Here is a 13,441-nt window from a genome sequence, read left to right on the forward strand (position 1 = left end):
GAAGCACTTTCCTCCCCAGGGCTGCATTCGAACTGCGGTCCACACATCTCAGCCTCCTGCACAACCAGCTGGTGAGAGCCACCGACGCCTGGATGGGTTTGGGGGTTTTCTGTTTGTGCTGGTCTGGGGACTTGAACTCGGGGCCCGGGAGCTGTGTTTGAGTCTTACTTGCTCCCGGCTGGCACTCTACCGTGTGAGCCTCGTGGGGGGCAGTTGAGGGGCCGCGGCCTGTCCTGCCCGGCTGGCTTTGGAGCCCTCGGGGTTCAGCCTCCTGAGCCGCTCGCTAGGGTGGGGTGACCGGTGATCCTCGGGCCCCTGCTTCCCCAGGGCCGGGATTACAGGCGTGGGACGCCCCACCCGGTCTTCTGGTAGGAGAGATGGGGGATTACACAGGATCAGCCCAGGGCTCCCCTCCTGCCCCCCACCCGGTGTCCTGTGCCCCAGGAAGGGAGGAGGGGTCCCGGGGGAGCCCGCCCCTGGCGCCCGGCCGCCCCCCTCCACGGAGCAGGTGGAAGGGGGTGGGGAGAGCTGAGCCGAGATTAGCGGGGTGAGGAGGGAGGGGGCGGCCGGCTGGAGAAGGGGTGCGGAGAGGAGGGAGAGCAGCGCCATGCCGCTGAAGGACGAGACCCTGCGGGAGGTGTGGGCCTCGGACAGGTGGGAGCCCCCGCCCCGAGACCCCCGCCCCCGAGCCTTCCCCACCCTGCCCCAGCCCCCACCCCAGAGCCTCCCCCACCCGCGAGCTTCCCCCACCCCGCCCCGGAGCCCCCATCCCCGAGCCTCCCCCACCTCGCCCTGGAGCCCCCATCCCCAAGTCTCCCACACCGCCCCGGAGCCCCGAACCCCCGAAGCCCCCATCCCCGAGACCCCCACCCCAGAGCCTCCCCCACCCCGCCCCGGAGCCCCCACCCCCGAGCCCCCCACCCCCGAGCCCCCCACCCCGCCCCGGAGCCCCCACCCCGAGCCCCCCACCCCCGAGCCTCCCCCACCCCGCCCCGGAGCCCCCACCCCCGAGCCCCCCACCCCGCCCCGGAGCCCCCACCCCGAGCCCCCCACCCCCGAGCCTCCCCCACCCCGCCCCGGAGCCCCCACCCCCGAGCCCCCCACCCCGCCGCGGAGCCCCCACCCCGAGCCCCCCACCCCCGAGCCTCCCCCACCCCGCCCCGGAGCCCCCACCCCCGAGCCCCCCACCCCCGAGCCCCCCACCCCGCCCCGGAGCCCCCATCTGCCCGGCCCGGTGGGGAGGCCCGAGGGAGACCGCCGCTTCCTCCCTCCGCAGCGGCCCGGAAGACGGAGGCCTGAGCCCCGAGGCCCCGCGACGCCCCGCGCCCACGGCGAGTCCCCACCCCGCGCAGGTAACCCCACCCCGCGGCCCGCCGGACCCCACGCGTGCCCGGGGCCCCACGCGGGCCGGGGGGACAGGCGGGAACCCACGCAAGCCCGGGACCCCGTGCGTGCCTGGGGACCCACGCGTGACCGCGACCTCACGTGTGCCGGGACCCCACGCGGGCCCGGGGGACAGGCGGGACCCCACGCGTGCCCGGGCGGGACGGGCGCAGCGGGAGCTCGGGCACGGCGCCCCCACCGGTCGGGTCCGCCCATCCTCCCCGCCGCCCGCCCCGCCGGCAGCTCCCGCCTCTAATCCGCGGTTATTCCCGGAGGCTCCGGGCTCAGGGGCCCCCACCCCGCTGTCCCCCCAGAGGCCCGGACCCCGGAAGAAGAGGACCGAGACCCCCGCGTCCCCCGGATCCGCGGGACCCAAGCCCCGCAGGCCTGCAGGTGGGTTGGGTGGGGCGGGCGCGGGAGCCCCGAGGGGAGGGCAGGGGAGGGGGGCCGCTGAGCCCCGAGGGGACGGGAGAGGAGGGGATGCGCCGGCCCCGAACCCCTTGTCCGGGCCCCGCAGGGCCGAGGCGGAGGCCGCGCGAGGAGCCCCCCGGCGAGCCCCCCGGCGAGCGCGCACAGACCGTGTACAGCAGGTTCCTCCGGGACCCCGGGGCCAAGAAGCGCGACCCCCGCGACACCTTCCTGGTAGCCCGGGCCCCCGACGCCCTCGAAGGTGAGGGAGGACGGGAGGAGGGAAGCTGGGGCGGGCACCAGGCCATCCTGAAGAGGTCATATCTCCGTCGCTTCCCATTTTCCCTCGGGAGAAACTGAGGCACAGAGCCGTTGAGGGTTTGGACTCAAGGTACAGCTAGGAGCCCCAACGGATCCCAGAAGGGTCTGAGGCAAACAGCAAGACAAGGATGGGGAAGGGGGGGGCAAGAAAGAGGGGACTGGAAGCCTTAGGGAGAGGTAGGGGGAGGCCCCCCCAAACCCCAGCTCACTGCATGCCCTGTGTCAGAAGGCTGCTCCCTAACCTGGGCGCAGGTGGCTCGAGCCCCTAATCCTAGCTGCTCAGGAGGAGGCGGAGATCTGAGGATGGGGTTCAGAGCCAACCCAGGCAGGAAAGCCCCAGAGCCTCTGACCTCCATTAACTACTCAGAAAAAGCCCGAAGTGGCGCTGTGGCTCAAGTGGCAGAGTGCTAGCCTTGAGCATAAAGAAGCCAGGGACAGTGCTCAGGCCCTGGGTTCAAGCCCCAGCACTGGTGTGTGTGTGTGTGTGTGTGTGCATGCAAACACGCACGCACACACACACACACACACACAGAATTGCCAGCAACCTGCGGGATGGGGTCCCACGATGATGAATTTGTATCCACAGATGAGGAGGAAGAGGATGACGACCAGGATGAGGAGGAAGAGGAAGAGGAGGAAAAGAAAGAGAAAAGCCCTGTGGCCCCCAAAAAGCCCCCCAAGGAGAAGGAGAGGAGGGCCAAGGCCCCAGGCTTGAAAGGTGGGATGGGGGGGGCACTGGAGAGCCCAGGCCACCTTAAACCACCACCCCCCCACATGCAGGGCCTGAGGCTCAGCTCACCAGCAGCTTTCCAGAAGCTTCTTTTCAGTGGTGTTCTTTGACAGCCTGGTGTTCCTCTCCCCTACCCCTGCTCAGGGAGTTTAGCAAAGGTCCCAGGACCCCCATTGAGCCTCTCACTTGCAGGGGACCCCGGAAGCCCAGACCCCCCAAGGAAAGCACTGCGCACCAAGAAGGAGGCAGGGCAGGGGGCCAAGAAAAAGGTGAAGAAGAAAGGTGAGCTGGGGGAGGGGTCGGGGGGGGGACCCCGGGAGGGGGCAGGTCATGACTTTTCATACCCACCCGGCAGGGTCTGAAGAGACTGGCCAGGACCAGGGGAGCCCCAGCGGGGTGAGGAAGAAGAGCCCGGCTGCCATGTTTCTGGTTGGGGAAGGCAGCCCAGCTGAGGCTGCCCGCTTCCCCAAGAAGAAGAAAGGTGGGTGTTCCGTGGCTTTGGGGGGGGGGTCTGCGGGGGGGGGAGAGTGTGGGTTTGGGAGTCAGCAAATGTGGGGGGGGGACAGCGAGGGGAGGGGGCCACCGGCATCTGGGCTTGGTGAGGTCTTCCCAGCCCCCCCCATGCCCAGCCCCGCCCAAAGGCTCAGAAGAAGACAAGAAGGAGGAGGAGGAGGAGGAGGACGAGGACGAGGAGGGGGCGGCTATGGTGACCAAGAACAGCAACCAGAAGGGCAAAGCAAAAGGAAAAGGCAAAAAGGTTAGGGGTGCGGGGGGGGGGGGCGGAGCCGGTGGGATTCTGGGCCCCCTCTGTGATGGGGAGACAGCAGGCCCCAGGTTCAGGAGGGCGGGAGGATGGGGGCAGCAGGCTCGGGCTGGCCACTCAAGGGCCCCCGACGGCCACGGCCCCGCGGGGAGGCGCAGCCCACGGACAGCGGCTGGCCACACACCGGGGGCGCAGCGTGGCCAGGAGCTGTGCTGGTTGTGCAAACCGTTCCCAGCAGCCGGGCACCGGTGGCTCGCTCACACCCGTCATCGCAGCTACTCACCAGGCTGAGAGCTGAGCGTGACGGTTCAAAGCCAGCCCGGGCAAGAAAGTCCGTCAGACTCTGCATCTCCAGTGACCCATCAGAAAAGCCGGAGTGGCGCTGTGGCTCCAAGTGGCAACACGATAGCTTTGTGCTGAAAAAGCTCAGGGACAGCGCTGGGGCCCTGAGTTCAAATGCCACCACCAGGGGAAAAGAAAAGTTCCCCCCCAGAGGCTGGGAGAAGCCGGTCAGGGACGCGCCGTCCAGGGGAGGAGAGTGAAGGTTCTAGCGCAGCACCGAGGGAGCCGCGGGGCGCTCTGTGGTGTGTGGGCTCCAGGGGCTGATTCACGGGGCCAGATCACCAGGTGCCGAGGCCTGGCCCTCGAGGCCAGCGCGTTCTCTGCGGGGACACGGCACGATTGCAGAACAGACCTCCGCAGGGGAGGCCCTTGAAGTTCCCAGCCGGGGGAGTGTTTGAGCATGGCTCTGGCTTTTTCCACATGGCATTCCGAACATAGTCTCTTGTTTCCCAACTTTCCTCTGAAGCCGGGACGGGAGGAGGCTGCGTCGTTACTTGCCCCGGGCTAAGGGCCGATGGCTGTCTGTCCCCTTCCACACAGCGGAAACCTGCCAGCGGCAAGAGCGCTGGCCACCGTGCACCCACCAGGGCTCCCCGGGGCTCCAGGCAGCCTTGCGGTTGTTCTCAGGTGCAGCACGCACCGGCTGCCGGTCCTGCACCTCCCCCTGGTGGGAGCCGGGGCTTTGAGTCATGGCTCCCTCCTGCAAGGGAGGGACACAAGGACAAAGGACAGAAGGGCCACTGTGGCGTCCCCAGACCATCTAGGGGCTTCTGCAACCAGAACATGGGGAGTTTCTCAAAGAACAAAGCGCGCCTCCTCGGGCTCCTGGGGTTCGCCCTGTCACGCCCCTTCCCCACACAGCAGCCCTTCAGCAAGTGTGCATTTCCCCCACTCGGCTTCTGATCCAGAAACCAAGGAGGGGGCAGCCTGGCCAGCATGGACAGTCCTTGTCTAAGATGGCTCACTGTGGTCTGGCGGCCCATCCCTTTCTTCGTGACCCCTCCGTAGGGTATTTGCAAGACCTGGGCACCCCAACTTTCCCCAGAGCCCAAGAGAGAGCCAACCTAGAGTCCTTACTGACCCAGCTTTGGAAATGAGCCCCCATTGCTTCTGTTGGTCACAGAGACCAACGCAAAGATCCTTTGTGACAGGAGGTTTCACATGCTTGAAGCCAGAGTTGGGGTAACTAGGGTAGATTGGGTGGCTCTAGAGGTAGACTGCTAACCTTGAGGGGGGAGGTCAGGGACAGTGCCTATGTCCTGAATTCCTGGCCCCAGGACACCCCCCCCCCCACACACACACAAAGAAAAGGCTGGGTGTGGTAGTACACACCTGTAATCCCAGCACTAGGGGGGCTGAAGCAGGAGGATTACCAAATTCAAGGCCAGCCTGGTCTATGGAGCGAGACTTGTTTCAAGGGTGGAATAGCAAATTAACAAAAGATCCCGTCGAGGTTCATAAGCCCACACTCTCGTACCTTGCTTATCTGACATGAAAGAAGACGGAAGGGCTGGGAACGTGGCCTAGTGGTAGAGTGCCTGCCTCGTATACATGAAGCCCTGGGTTCGATTCCTCAGCACCACATATATAGAAAAAGCCAGAAGGGGCGCTGTGGCTCAAGTGGCAGAGTGCTAGCCTTGAGCAAAAAGAAGCCAGGGACAGTGCTCAGGCCCTGAGTCCAAGCCCCAGGCCAAAAAAAAAAAAAAAAGGAAAACTCCACCATGAAAGATATTCGTAGTAGAAGCGGGATTTGAACTCCCACAGTCTGTCTCCAGAACCCCAGGCAGGCTGGGCCCCTCCTGAGCCCCCATGCTGGGCTGAGCTGGGAGCAGAGGTCACCCGACCTCTAGGGCAGTGGGTGGTCTGGCCTGCCCCGCCTGGGCCCTGCTGAAGGGTCCCCTGTCCACCAGAAGGCGGAGAGGGCCGCGTCCCCGCCGCTGGAAGTGGACGACCCCCGGGAGTTCGTGCTGCGGCCCGCGCCCCAGGGCCGCGCCGTGCGCTGCCGCCTCACCCGAGACAAGAAGGGCATGGACCGGGGCATGTACCCCTCCTACTTCCTGCACCTGGACGCCCAGAAGAAGGTGGGGGTGCTGGGAGGGTTGCATCGCGGGGGGAGGGGTCCCCACAGGGTGCCCACCTCCTTGTCCCCTCCCAACTGTCCGTGTCCCTCCCCCAGGTGTTCCTGCTGGCGGGCAGGAAGCGGAAGCGGAGCAAGACGGCCAATTACCTCATCTCCAGCGACCCCACCAACCTGTCCCGAGGAGGGGAGAATTTCGTGGGGAAGTTGAGGTGGGCGTCCCCGGGCAGGGCCTGGATCCCGGGCCTGGGGTCAGGGTGGCGGGGCCCGTGCTCCCAGCCCGGGGCATGGGTGACTTGGGGTTCTTGTTCAAATGGTCAGCAGGCCCAGATGGGCTGCGGGTGGGGGTTTCCATGAAGGCCTGGACCCGCCAGGAACAGGGCTCAGCTCCACCGGGCGTGGCTGTGAGCATCCCCAGCCCCTGGGGCACAGCAGCTGCCTGACATTTCCTGAGGGACTCTGAGCCACCGTGGGCTGAGTCAGTGAGGTCTCCCCAATGTCCCAGCCCGTGCTCCCTGAGAGGAGGTGGGGGCACCAGGCCTTTTTCTTTTGGTGCTGGTACTAGGGCTTGAACTCAGGGCCTGGGCATTGTCAACTCAGCTTTTTTTCACTCAAGGCTAGCGCTCTACCTCTTGAGCCACAGCGCCACTTCTGGCTTTTTTCTGTTTATGTGGTGCTGAGGAATCGAACCCAGGGCTTCCTGCATGCTAGGCAAGCACTCTACCGCTGAGCCAAGTTATAGAGGATCTGTCTATGCGTTAAGCCTAGTTCTCTAGCTAAACATAGTTGTTGTTTTTAAATTTTTATTACTATAAAGGTGATACACAGTTACATAAGTCAGACAGAGTACATTTCTTCTTGGAAACTACCACCCCTTCTGCCATTAAACATAGTTGTGTGTGTGTGTGTGTGTGTGTGTGTGTGTGTGCGCGTGCCAGTGCTGGGGCTTGAACTCTGGGCCTGGGTGCTGTCCCTGAGCTTCATTTTGCTCAGGACTTGAGCCACAGCTCCACCTCTGACGTTTTCTATGATTAATTGGAGATAAGGGTCTCACAGACTTTCCTGCCGGGGCTGGCTTTGAACCACAATCGTCAGGTCTCAGCCTAGGATGACAGGCACGAGCCACCTGCGCCTGGCTAAACGTAGTTTTAAACTAATATGAACCCTTTAAACCCTTTTCTTATCCAAATGCGGGGAAGACTTACGTCCATTTTATAGATGGGAACGTGGTGAGTTCAAGATTGAGTCTAAGAGGGAGCCAGGACGGGAATGTTTTACCAGATGTGGCCTCTTGATGAGCCCTGCTGGCCAAGTGGGGTGGCGCATCCCCGTAATCCCGGCCTAGGCTACATAGTGGGCTCCGTCTGGAGGTGAGGGGGTCAGCGCTGAGGCCCCCCTCCCCTTCCTGGGGTGGCCGACGGGGAAGGGGGGGTCAGGGGCAGGCCTGGGCGTCCCCTCAGCCCCGGCCCCACCCCGCCTGCAGGTCCAACCTTCTGGGGAACCGCTTCACGGTCTATGACAGCGGACAGAACCCGCAGCGGGGCGCGGGCGGCGCGGACGCGGACAGCCTGCGGCAGGAGCTGGCAGCTGTGATCTACGTGAGCCCCGCCGCGTGTCCCCCTCCCTCTCCCTCCCCGCGTCCCCCCCCCCCAGCCTCGCGGGGCGGAGGGGCACCCTGACCCGCAGCTCTCCCCCAGGAAACCAACGTGCTGGGCTTCCGCGGTCCCCGGCGCATGACGGTCATCATCCCGGGCATGAACTCCGACAACGAGAGGGTCCCCATCCGACCCCGAAACGTGAGCTCTGTACCCCCCCACCCCGCCCCCTGGCCCCTTAAGAGGGGCTGGAGATGCCGCTTCCCCAAAGCCCAGTACTCGTCCACTCGGGCAGCTTGTAGAATGAAGTCCAGTCTGTCAGGGAATGCAGCTTTCCAGAGCGAATCCTACATTCGGGGCCTCGCAGCCAAGGGACGAGGGGGAGCCAGTGCAAAGGCCCTGTGGCCAAGGGCACCTGGTGCTTTGCGGCTCAGCAAGGTGGCCGTCAGCTGGAGGACGTGAGGTCAGGGGGAGGAGGATGGACAGATAGGGCCTGTGGAACTGGTTTTTGCTCTGAGAGCCGCGGGAAGGGTTCTGAGCTGGAGCCATCTGACATCTTTTTAAAGCAAAGGTTGGGGGGAGGGCAGGGCGCTGTGGTGGAGGTGCCGGGCTTTGCTCTTTAGCACCGCAGGCCTGGGAGCCCAGGACTTCACACGGATGAGGTGCTCACGGGACACTGATGTCACTCCGCTCTCTGACGATGGAACGTTAACACCCTTGCAGCTGCTCACCGGCCTCCCCTGCCTGAAGGCTGTGCCACTCACTGTCAGAGGCCAGGCTGAGCCGGGGGCACGGTTATGGGGAACCGTGTGTGTGTGCTGGGGCTTGAACTCGGGGCCTGGGAGCTGTCCCTGGCCTTCCGTGCTCAAGGCTAGCCCTCTACCACCTGAGCCACAGCGCCCCTTCAGTGTTCGTTGCTGGTTAATTGGAGATGAGAGTCTCGCAGGCGTTGCTGACAGGGTTGGCTGTGAGCACCATCTCAGATCTCAGCCCCCTGAGGAGCTAAGATTACAGGCGTGAGCCACCTGCGCCCAGCCCTCCGGCCTTGCTTTTTGCTGATTAGTTTGGAGCTAGAGTCTAGAAGACTTGGATGCCCTGGCTGGCCTCCCACTGTAGTTCCCCCCCCCCCCCGCCCCTGCCAATCGCAACCTTTTGAGTAGTTAGGATTACGGGCATGAGCCACAACACCCAACTCTGCGGTCACTAATTAAACACACACTGTGCCAGGCCCCTGAGACCCAAACGCCACACAGCGAGTTCCTAAAATACTCCGGTGAGTGCTGAGCCCATGGCAGGAACTGCTCGGAATAACACTCCATGTGCTATGAGTTTACCCAGTCCTCACCCGCCCCCCCCCCCATTGTGTGGGACACCAGGCCCGGAGATGAGACAGCCATACGGCTCCTGCCAACCCTGTATCTAATCCCATCACTGTAAGGGCAGGCGGGGAGCAAGGCATCATGGGAGCCGAGCCACTGAGATCAGCAAGGCTCCTTGAAGGAGGTGATCTCTAAGCCAGGAACGTGAGCAGGTGACTGGAAGCGGGGCAGCATACCAGCACCATCTTATAGTTACGGCCCCTTTCTCCCACAAACGACGCCACTCTCTTTGGCCTCCTGTCCATCTTCTTGGCTAGTCACAGGTCCTGGACACCCAGTGGGGTCTCAGGTGCGCCTTTCTGTTTTCCAGCTCTCCATTCTGGAACTCCTCCCCGCAGACAAGCCCCGTCCTCACAGATGTGCAGCCAGCGCCTAGCACCCTCGGGTGCCAGGATGCTGACGCCCCGGGTGGAGTGCACACTTAGGTTCTGCACGGATGTTCTGGTCCAGCTAGCTCGACCACCTCTAACTGTCCTCCCCTGGCCCCCTCCCCTGTCCTGCCCTCCCAGGCCAGTGATGGGCTGCTGGTTCGATGGCAGAACAAGACTCTGGAGAGCCTCATCGAGCTGCACAACAAGCCACCAGTCTGGAATGAGGACAGCGGCTCCTACACCCTTAACTTCCAGGGCCGGGTCACCCAGGCCTCTGTGAAGAACTTCCAGATAGTCCATGCTGACGACCGTGAGTGTCAGGGCCCGGGTCAAGCTGCTCCCTGCTTCCGCCTGACCCCTGCCCTCACTCAGGCGTGGCCCAGGCCCGCATCCCGGGACATCTGCAAGGTTCCTGTGCTCTAAGGGCCTTGACTCTGCTTCTGGAAGCACATTCTGCATTCCCAGACATTCCCAGTCCAGCCTTGACCCCCCTGGGGTAGATCTGGGACATCGCAAGTGAGATTGTATCAGAAGGAGGGATGAGCTGCTGGGGTCCAGCAGCCACCAAGAGCCCAACGTGATGGGGTCAAAGGTGCTGAGGCTCAGAGGCCAGCCCCTGCCCCCCAAAGTCTCTGTTTTGAGAAGCCGGGCTCTGATGGCTCAGGTCTGTAATCCTAGCTATCTTTAGGAGGCTGAGATCTGAGGACTGAAGTTCAAAACCAGCCCTGGCAAGAAAGTCTGTGACATTCTTATCTCTAACCACCAAAAAGCAGGAAGTGGAGCTTTGGTCAAGTTATACAGCACTAGCCGTAACCAAGACTTGCAGAGGAAAAACATGTTTTTTGCAAAACAGACACAGAGGCTGGGGGCATGGGTCAAGTGGTAGAGAGAGGTCCCGAGTTCAAACCTCACTACCCCAACAAGGACTCTGACAGTGTTTTCTATGAGGTAGGCACTGTACTAGGGACTAAATTGTCAAGCCCTTTCAACAACCCTAGGAGGAAGGTATCGTTAGCTTCTAGAGAGGCTCAGTAACCTGCCCAAGGTCACGCAGCTAGCAAGAGGTAGAGATAGGCCAGAACCTTACCCATCTTCAAAATGGTTGCCTTTTCAGAAGCAGGAAATATTAATCAAACATTTGAGTATCTTTTCTTAAACGAGGTCAAAGGAGGAGTTTGGGAAACAAGATATACCGGGAACAGAATTAGGTGAAACTGTCCCTGTTAGAAGCTAGGGTGAAAAAGTTTGGGGGGGGGGGGGAATGGTGGAAAAGACTCCAGGTTCACAGGGCTAGGACAACACTGAGCAAGCCTTCCTTCCCCAACCCCCACTGTGCCCTAGAGATGGGCCCCTTGTCACCTGTCCTCTGACTTTGGATTGCTCCCCAGATCACATTTCTGGCGGAGCTTGGTCTGCTGTCAGATCAGAGTTTGGGAGGTATATTTAGCAGTGTTCCCGCGGACTCTCCCGGTGCTAGGGGAGGTGTTGTGACTTGGGGCTGAACAATGGGATCAGAATGGATTACGCGAGGACGGGGCTGCGCAGGGCCCCTGCCTAGGGAAGGGGCCCAGGGGCCAGTCAAAGCATCGAACCTAGGGGTGTGTGGTGGGACTGGGGGCTGGAGTAGCATGAAGGAGAAGTTGAGAGGGGAAGGCTCCGGGGCGGGTTAGTTTGAGGAGTCCCGCAGGGCTAGATTAAGGGCCAGCTGAGGTATGGCCCGGGGCAGGGGCAGCCGCAGATAAGCCAGGGCCCCTGCCCCCAGGCTGCCAGTGACCCAGGACAGGTGGGGCAGGCTGGGTGGGACAGGAAGGGGGAGGTGGGCCTACGCCTGCTAGGGTTGGGGCTCTAATGCAAAGAAAAGAGACCCTCTCCTCTGTGGGCTGGGGGTGTCGTCTGCCAGGATGGGGTTCCAAGGTCTGGCCCCTGCCCACCGGCTTGTGTCCACAGCCGACTACATCGTGCTGCAGTTCGGCCGAGTGGCCGAGGACGCCTTCACCCTGGACTACCGGTACCCGCTGTGCGCGCTGCAGGCCTTCGCCATCGCCCTCTCCAGTTTCGATGGGAAGCTGGCCTGCGAGTGACCTGGGCGACCCTCGGCGCCCCCGGAGCCCCAGGAGGAGGAGGAGGAGGAGGAGGCAGGGCCCCGGCCCCCGCCCGCTGCCCTCACCCCACCGCGGGCTCCTTCCCGACCGGGGGCCTGACCCTTCGCGGCTCCCGCTGGGCCCTGCGCTCGGGGCCTGGCACCGGCCGGGGCGGGGATGGAGATGGGGAACATCTGGAGTCGCAGCCGCGCATCTGGCGGCGGAGCGGCCCCTCCCCCCACTTCCTGTCCGGGAGCCGTCGGTGGGGCTCTGACCCGGGACGCCGGGCCGGGCGGGCGCGGAGCGGGCCGGGCTCCCACATCCCCAATAAAGCCGCGTCCCAGGCCGAGCGCGGCGGTGGTTCTTGGCGAGGGGGCCGCGGCGGCGGGCGGGGTCCCGGGACGGGACGGGGAGCCTCCGCCCCGCTCCCGCCCAGGCCCGGGAGCGCTCCCGGCCCCACCTCGGGGGGGACGCGGGGTCGAGGCGCCCCGCGCGGGGACCCCAGCCGGGCCGAGGGGGAGGGCGTCCAGGAAGAGGGAGAAGGGGAGAAATCCGAGAAACAAGCCACTCGGGGAGAACCAGACAAACCGGGTCCGGGCCGGGCGGGCGCCGCCGCCAGGGCGGAGCCGGGTCTGGGGCCCGCGGAGTGGGGGGCGGGTTCTCGGGCGGGAGGGGGCGCTCCGCCTCGGAGGCCCGGGACCCGGGTGCAGGGGTGGGGAGCCCCGCGGGGCCCTGGCGACGCGGCACCCGGGACCCCCGACACCCGCCGACGGACGCTCGGCTCCCAGGCGGGAACTCCCCTTAGCTCCACCCCCCGCCCCCCGGGGCCGGAGCCCCAAATTCCAGCGGGGGGTTTTCGGGAGCGAGTGAGGCCCGGGGAACCGCACGGGAGGGGACGCCGGGGCTCGGGGACGGGGGGGGGGGGGCGGTGGGACGCGGGTCGCCCGGCCGCAGGGTGGGCAGCACCGGGGCCCGCCGGGAGGCCCCGCCCCCCGCCGCGGGCCCCGCCCCCCGCCGCGGGCCCCGCCCCCGGCCGGCCCCGCCCCTCGCAGCCCCCACCCCCCGCCGGCTCCTCAACACAAACTTTCCGTCCCGCTCGCTCCCTCCTCCGCGCCCGGCGCCTCCCGCTCCGGCCCGGCTCACGGCCCGCATTCCGGCCAGCCCCCTCCCCACGACCCCCCTTCCCGGCCCCCCTCGCGGCTCCCCCGGGCCGGCGCAGCGCCCCCCCGAGCCCGGACCAGGTAAGCCCGGCCGCCGCCGGGAGGAGGCCTCGCTAGGGAGTGGTGGCCGGGTGGCTGTGGACGGGGTGGTGCCGCCGCGACACTCGAGGGGCGCGGGGTCCCCCAGCCATTGTCCAGCCCGAGCGGTGGCCCCGGGTCGGGGTGCCGAGGAGTTTGGAGGGAAGCGGGGAGAAAGTCTCCCGGTAAGCCCCGCCCCCCGCTCCCCCCCCCCCCCGCCCCGCCGCGACCCGGACGGGCTGGTCCCGGAGGCCGGGAAGCGAGGGTCCCCGCGCCTTCGCCTCCGCCGGGGCCCCGCGCCTCGGCGGCGGCGGCGCTCGGGGGGGGGGGGGGCCGCGCGGGCCGAGGGCCGGCCACCCCGGCTCGCCTCCGGGGCGCCCCGTCCCGGGCCCCGCCGCCCTTTGGACTCCGCGCCTGTGCTCTCCGGAGCCCGCCGGGCCCCAGCTCCACGCAGGCCTCGGCCCGGCCTCCCGGCGGGGCGCGCGCGCGCGCGGAGCCCGAGGACCCCGGGGGTGTCACGGCGCCCCGGGGGTCCGCGCGTGTGTCCCGGCGTGTGCGTCCCCCGGGAGGCCGGGACGGCCCTCCGCCCCTGCCGTCTGCGGTGGGGTGGGGGCGCGGAGCTGCCAGCGCTGCGCCCCCGCTCGGGAAGCCCGGCTGGAGCTGGGGCCTGGGCGGCTCCGAGTCGGGTGCCTGGCTGAGGCACTTGAGGGTGGCCGGACCCCCCCCTTCCCACCCGGGTCCCCGCCATTGTCT

General features: G+C 65.7%; 1 protein-coding gene across 2 annotated transcripts; it reads left to right on the plus strand.

Moving 5' to 3' along the window:
- The first annotated feature begins 607 nt into the window (after positions 1 to 607).
- On the plus strand, positions 608 to 11,456 carry Tulp1 (TUB like protein 1). 2 transcript variants are annotated; one of them, XM_048347311.1, is made up of 14 exons: positions 608 to 654; positions 1,277 to 1,352; positions 1,698 to 1,780; positions 1,908 to 2,053; positions 2,699 to 2,830; positions 3,035 to 3,124; positions 3,198 to 3,323; positions 3,472 to 3,599; positions 5,858 to 6,028; positions 6,124 to 6,236; positions 7,508 to 7,622; positions 7,722 to 7,820; positions 9,508 to 9,679; positions 11,317 to 11,456. In XM_048347311.1, exons 1-14 carry the CDS (start codon positions 608 to 610, stop codon positions 11,448 to 11,450), a joined length of 1,632 nt encoding a protein of 543 aa, XP_048203268.1. In that variant the 3' UTR covers positions 11,451 to 11,456. The 2 variants fall into 2 exon arrangements, with proteins under 2 accessions (XP_048203268.1, XP_048203269.1); XM_048347312.1 differs by lacking the exon at positions 1,908 to 2,053 and having other exon boundaries at positions 1,698 to 1,776.
- The last annotated feature ends 1,985 nt before the right edge of the window (positions 11,457 to 13,441 follow it).

The sequence above is a fragment of the Perognathus longimembris genome, chromosome 6 (genome assembly GCF_023159225.1).
Source record: "Perognathus longimembris pacificus isolate PPM17 chromosome 6, ASM2315922v1, whole genome shotgun sequence".
Taxonomy (NCBI): Eukaryota; Metazoa; Chordata; class Mammalia; order Rodentia; family Heteromyidae; genus Perognathus; species Perognathus longimembris.

What these genes read in the sequence shown, in the direction of transcription:
- Tulp1 (XM_048347311.1), top strand. Translation starts at nt 608, where the DNA reads ATGCCGCTGAAGGACGAGACCCTGCGGGAGGTGTGGGCCTCGGACAG. An exon ending in CAAGGCCCCAGGCTTGAAAG is followed by an intron (nt 2,831 to 3,034) that starts GTGGGATGGGGG and finishes TCTCACTTGCAG; the next exon opens with GGGACCCCGGAAGCCCAGAC. An exon ending in ACCTGGACGCCCAGAAGAAG is followed by an intron (nt 6,029 to 6,123) that starts GTGGGGGTGCTG and finishes TCCCTCCCCCAG; the next exon opens with GTGTTCCTGCTGGCGGGCAG.